Genomic DNA, 6,119 nt, shown 5'->3' with positions numbered 1-6,119 from the left:
AAGTTGAAGCTCCAACCTCAGAAAGGAGAAGAGGGCGGGATGATGGGGCCATGGATCCACCAGATCCAGTGGCCTCTCGCCCACTGAACCTGCCAACCCCAGCAGCATGGCTCAGTTAGATGGGCTCAGAGGCCTGTCTAGAGTAAAATTCTGTAAAGGAGGATGGAGAGGCTAAAAGGCCTCAGTCACTCCTTCTGCCCTGCCGGCAAGAGCACAGAAACCTGTTTCACAGCATTCCCAGCTGTTGGTAAGAAAATGTTTGGGTTTTTTTTAAGTGTGAGGTGTAAGGTACCTTGGAGGGTGCCAAGATGGATATCTGGGCGTGCACTGGTGCCCATGTATATCACATTGTCTACCCCTGAGCCAGAGGATTACTCCCATTAACAAACAGGGGTTCCTGCATACTGGGCAGACTGAAGTATGCATCCCACCCCGCCAGTGCTAAAGACAAGGGCAGGGCTGCACTCATACATACTGACCTCAAGCTGCCTCAGAACAGATGCAGTAGAGAGCAGCAAAGAGTTACAAGCCCTTCATTGCTATACTTGGGAGTTTGGGTGAAGGGGAAATTTATTTATTTTAAATACTAATATGCTGCCTTTGAGGACAAAGTCCTCCCAAGCCAGCTTGCAACAGATAATTAAAAGCATGAAGCAATTTTAAATATAGAAATGAAACCAATTGTACTAAAAAATAAAATAAAAATCAGCAGTTTAAATCCCACTTTTAATAGAATGCAGGTCGAAACAAATAAGGGGTTGTCTGTTTAAAAGCTAACAAAGATAGAGTCATATGTACTTTTGGGACAGTTCCAGTGATGAGGCCACTGTTGAAAAGGCCCTGTCTCTATTGCCCACCAGTCTGATGGATCTTGCTGGTAAGCCCCTCACAGGCCAATTTTAAGGCCTTGGCGGATTCATATGAATGCAGGTGGTGCTTCGAATGACCTGGTCCTGAAACCAGGACTGTGGCATGGGGCCTACGTAATTTGCTTTATTTAGAAAGCCCCAAATCTACATTTATAGGACAATTAAAATAGACTGAATGTAGATATTCATATTAGAAAATATACTTTCGATTTAGATCCACAAGTCCTGACATTACATTGTAAGTAACATTCCTCCAGCATTTCAACAGCCAGAGAAATATCACACCTGACAATGATATCACTTTTTCAGTAAGATCAATAAGAAGTGGAGGACGTTATAAACAAACTGGTATCAACAGTTCCAGGACCTGTTACTTGAGATTAAACCAATCTCTTGGGGCTATTTTTTTTAATAACTAAACTTATTTCACAAATCAGCTTAAAGTCAAGGCACTTGGTTTTACATTCAGAAGGTCTGAGGTTCAGTTCCTAGCATGTGCAGCTAAAGGATCACGGGTGTAGAACAGGGAAACAGAATAATGCACAGCTTCTGACAAAATTCATGGAGGATAAGGCTATCAATGGCTATTAGTCATGATGGCTTTGCATTACCTCTAGTACTGGAGGCGGTATGCCTCTTCTAACCAGCTGTAGGGAATATGCGTGGGAGGGTGTTATTGCACTCATGTCCTACCTCTTGGTTTCCCACAGGAAGCTAGTTGGCTACTGTGGGACCAGAATGCTCTAGACAGGCTTTTGATATGATTCAGCAGGACTCCTTTGTTTTCAGTTAACATTTAATTATTCTGATGCACTGGGCACGGAGGAAGTTGTCCATGGTTTGTTTTTTGGTGGTACTATCTGTGTAGAGAAGAATAAGGGAGCCCTTCTACCATTTGCCAACAGATGACAGGCCCAGTAGCATGGCTGGAATTTTAAGGAATTCACGCTCCACACCAACTCACAGCCTTGCCTGACTGTAACCCCAATGTCCACTGGAGAATGAGCATGGTATCATTTTATTTCCAAATAGGTGTGGAGTCTTCACTCTTGCCATCTGAGGGAACATGTAAAAATTAGAGCCCAGTGTTCACTCAGCTGACAATGTATGGATCGCGGCTTCATATCGTTTCAAATCTTATTGCTGCAGGCAAGGTCTGGAGAACGTGACATCAGCAAAGCAGACACAACCAAAGTGGGACACTAATTCCAAGAGGAAAACGCACACACAAAGCATTTCTCCCCAACAGGATCCATTATATGCCTGTGCTTCACAATCTTCCCACTCCCAACGCTGGGTCTACCAAGGACAGGTAAGGATGAGATAGTTAGAGTTATACTATCATGTTCTGGCTGCAGCTACCCACCCTCTCTGTCAGAATTGTGATCAGGACCAAGCAGAGTGGGAAGATTATGGGAGACACAAGATGGCCCTCCTTGCAGAAATGGAGTATCTGAAAAAGGCAATGGTACACATGCCCAAATAGTGACTGTCACTACACCCAAGAACTGACAAAGAGGTATAGACATTCGGGAGTCTTCCCCTTGATGAGCAGCAGTTTAAGACCCTTTCTTTCCTCTTTCCGAACTCAGCAGTCAGCTATCATCCGTATTTTGCTTACTGTGGTTTAACCTGTTCACCTACTTCCACTAGTAGAGTATTCACGGAAGATTGGTGACGACTCCCCCTCACAATTTTCTTCAAGAAATGCTATTCTAAATATTTTAAAGTTATGATGTTCTGCACCTGTGATCCTTAAATCGATCTCAATAGAAAGAGATAGTTCAAGAAAAGTTCAGCCAGCATGGATTGACAGCATCATTTAATGGAAACAGACAAGTAGCAAAAACTCACCTTCAAAATCTAGCTGAAGACTCAGAAAGTATTTACCTTTCAGATGTCACATCTGATATGATCTAACAGATTTATTATTAGTTACGTACTGTATTTCTATACTACCTTTCTGAAGCTAATCAAGGTGGTTTACAAAGATTTCAGAAAATAAAAACCATAATCAGATAAAAACATAGTGAAACATTAAACAACCTTAAAAACCATAACAATGTTTAAAAGCCAACTTAAAAAGATGTGTCTTGACCCTCTTCCTGAATGCAGATGAATGGGGACTAGCTGCAACCCCAAAGGCAGTGTGTTCAAGTTTAGGAGCAACACAGGAGAAAGCCCTTTCCCATGTGACTGACAAGGGGGCCTCTGCAAATGAGGATGTCTTCAAAAGGACTTCTCCTGCTGATCTTAATCGAGCAGGTTCATACAGAAACAGACAGTCCCTCAGATAGTCAGGTCCTAAGCTGCTTAGAGCTTTAAAGGTTGAGATCAACATTTTGAATTGAGCCTGGAAAACAACTGGCGGCCAGTACAGGTAGGTCAGTATTGGGGTGATTGATCACGATACTGCACACCAGTTAGCAGTCTCGTTACCACATTTTGCATCAATTGAAGCTTCTGGATGCTCTTCAAGGATAGCCCTGCATTGAGCACACTGTAATAGTGATGTGATCAAGGTATGGATAACTAATGCCAGATCAGACGGACTCAGATGGCTGCAGCTAGTACACCAGACATAGCTGTGCAAACATACCTTTCGCCACCACCACCACCAGAAAATCCAAGGACAGCATGGGATCTTTCAGGGACGAGCATGGCCCCCATCCAAAACAGGTTGAATCCCAATCTGAGCCAGGCATTCTACTGACCAACAGCACCTGTGTCTTTTCTGGATTTTATGTCAGCTTGTTCACCCCACATCCAGCCCATTATCAAATACAGGAAAAGTTCAAGGGTGTCTGCTGCTTCTTTGGAATCAGGTAATAAACAGCAATAGAGCTGAGTGTCATCAGCATATTGAATGCATCTCACTCCTAAGTTCCAGATGATTTCGCCCAGTGGTTTCATGTAGATCTTAAAACACAGGGACAGAACAGAATCTATAGACCAGTCGCTATGGTGCTGAACAGTAGTTCCCCAACATCACGCTCTGGACATGACATGACTTGATAGGAGGGACCAGAACCACTGCAATACAATGTCCCCAAGACCCAGCTCCTGTCAGGAGGACCTGAAGGATACCATGGTTGATGGTATCGAAATCTGCCAAGAGGTCCAAAAAAACTAGGAGGCCCTCATTCCCCTCATCCAGGTTCTGGCATAAGTCTTCATCTAAGGGACCAAAGCAGTCTCATTCTCATATCCTGCCTGAAAGCCCAATTACAATGGGTCCGGATAATCAGTATCATCCAAATGCATCTGGGAGTTGCAAGGTCACCATCTTCTCAACCACCATAGCCAAGAATGGAGAATTTGAGACTGGCCTGTAGTTTCCCAGATCTCTTGGGTCAAGGGAAGGTTTATTTAATAAAGGTCTTATTACTGCCTCCTTGAAGCAAGAGGGAACATGCCCCTCCTGCAAGGACACATTAAGCACTGTCTTTAGGCATCTGGCCACAGTCCCATCCTGGCTGATTTACTTAGCATGGGCAAGGGTCGAGCAGACAAGTGGGAGCCCCCACCTCTCTAGACACCTTGCCCACCTCCTCAACAGGCAGTATTTGTATTGCACCAAAACCCAAGTTGAATGGAATTTTTAATTTAGATAAATTACTTAAATTAATAGAAAGCTTTTCATTTTGCTATCCAGTGGCTGTATTTTCAACAGATTTTTATAAATCATCTATGCTTCCTGTAGGTTCAAAAACAGATGGGTATGCTATTATAATTTTAACCAATGGTTTATCTCTTGTCCTCACAATCTAGCATGGTGTGATGCAATTACACTGGACAAGTAAATTGACATACGATGGATCATAAAATGTTGGCGTGAGCATTATAACCACAAGCCATAGACTATATGTTTCATAACATTGTGATCTGGAGGATGTCCTCCAAAAAACATTGTTTACTCCTCAGACTCTTGCGCTTTTTCAAGAACTATGTCTGCTAATTGGGTCTCCCCTTCGAGGACGTTGTCAGCTTGAGGAGCTGGTACAGATGTCTCCTTGTTAGGAATCGTCTCTTCAGTTCGGTCTCCCACACATTTTAGTTCCACTTCCGTTTTATCTCTGGATTCAGAGATCAAGTGTTCTTCACTTGTTAAAGTAGGTTCTGCTGCTTGTGCTGCCTCTAGGGGAGAAAAAATCACAGACACGAGAATTACATAAATTACACTGCTTAACAAAACACAGAACGCTGACACATCATCTCAGAAATTAACACTACTACTAAAAGCTATTTGGGATTATTTGTAATGAAGCCATCATGAATACAAGATAAAATGGCTCAAAGAATGAACGAAACTTTGATTTCACTAAAAGATTCAGAAAGCAGTTGTGTGTTAATGAAATTAATGCTATGGGCACAGCAACATCTGGCTCTGCCCCTCTGAGGCAGCAGCAGCAGCAGCTTAAGGAGCGGATGGTTACTCTTGGAAGATAATAAAGAAAGAAGGAATGTAATGTGAGTTTAAGTGTGTGGACCCAATCACATCACTGGAAAGAGAATCCAGCATAGTGAATAGATGACTGGTGCTATTAACTGTTATCCAAATGGGACAACATGAGAGCTGCAGGAAGGAGCTTTGTAGGTGTTAACAACTGCATGTATGGCAAATAGTATCTATTTGTTCACCTAAGTCTTTATCTAGCTAGGAATACATATGTATAACTGTTGCATAAGTTGGGATAGATGGATTATCACTTATATCTTGCCTCTCTAATTCAAAGGTTGAACCACTCAGGCAGCTAATATGAAAAGTTGAGGGAGTGGGGAATCTACTGAAAAAAAAAAAACATGTAAAAAGCAAAGCCAAGAACTATAACAGAAGGCAGCAGCCAGCAAGGTCTGATCTGTCGTTCAGGCCAAAGGCTTGCTGAAAACAAGTTAGTTTTCAAGTGACACTGGAATGCCAACAAAGATGGGGCCAAGCGAGTCTCTTGAGGCAGGAAGTTCCAAAGGATGGGTCCTACAACCATCCTTTGTAGGATGCCCTCCCACACTTCCCTGTGATTCAGATGCGAGCAGGACATGCAAGGGCACTTCTCTAGATAAGCTCAGTAGATGGGCAGGATTGAGTAGGGCAGGACTGTGTAGGTGGAAACATGCCTTTACATATCCTGGTCCCAAGCCATTTAGAGCTTTAAAGGGGCAATAATTAGCACTTATCTAATGGACAAAGTCCGGGATCCAAAAAGCAATTTGAAAGGGCTTGGTTATGACTAGTGGATTAAAAAAAAAAAA

The 6,119-nt window shown here is 42.8% G+C and overlaps 1 protein-coding gene across 1 annotated transcript in view; it reads right to left on the bottom strand.

Moving 5' to 3' along the window:
- Window positions 1-967: 967 nt before the first annotated feature.
- ANKMY2 (ankyrin repeat and MYND domain containing 2) overlaps window positions 968-6,119 on the bottom strand; it is a 35,906-nt gene continuing 30,754 nt past the window's right edge. Inside the window, exon 10 of the mRNA XM_084858644.1 lies at window positions 968-5,006. Within this exon, the coding sequence (XP_084714770.1) occupies window positions 4,783-5,006 (224 nt within the window). The 3' untranslated portion in view covers window positions 968-4,782. The remainder of the gene's footprint in view (window positions 5,007-6,119) is intronic.

Source organism: Heloderma suspectum, chromosome 5 (assembly GCF_057233095.1).
Source record: "Heloderma suspectum isolate Gila_16-S chromosome 5, 16-S_ref, whole genome shotgun sequence".
Classification (NCBI taxonomy): domain Eukaryota; kingdom Metazoa; phylum Chordata; class Lepidosauria; order Squamata; family Helodermatidae; genus Heloderma; species Heloderma suspectum.
The sequence above is the reverse complement of the archived record's forward strand: the minus strand, read 5'-3'. Positions and strand labels throughout refer to the sequence as shown.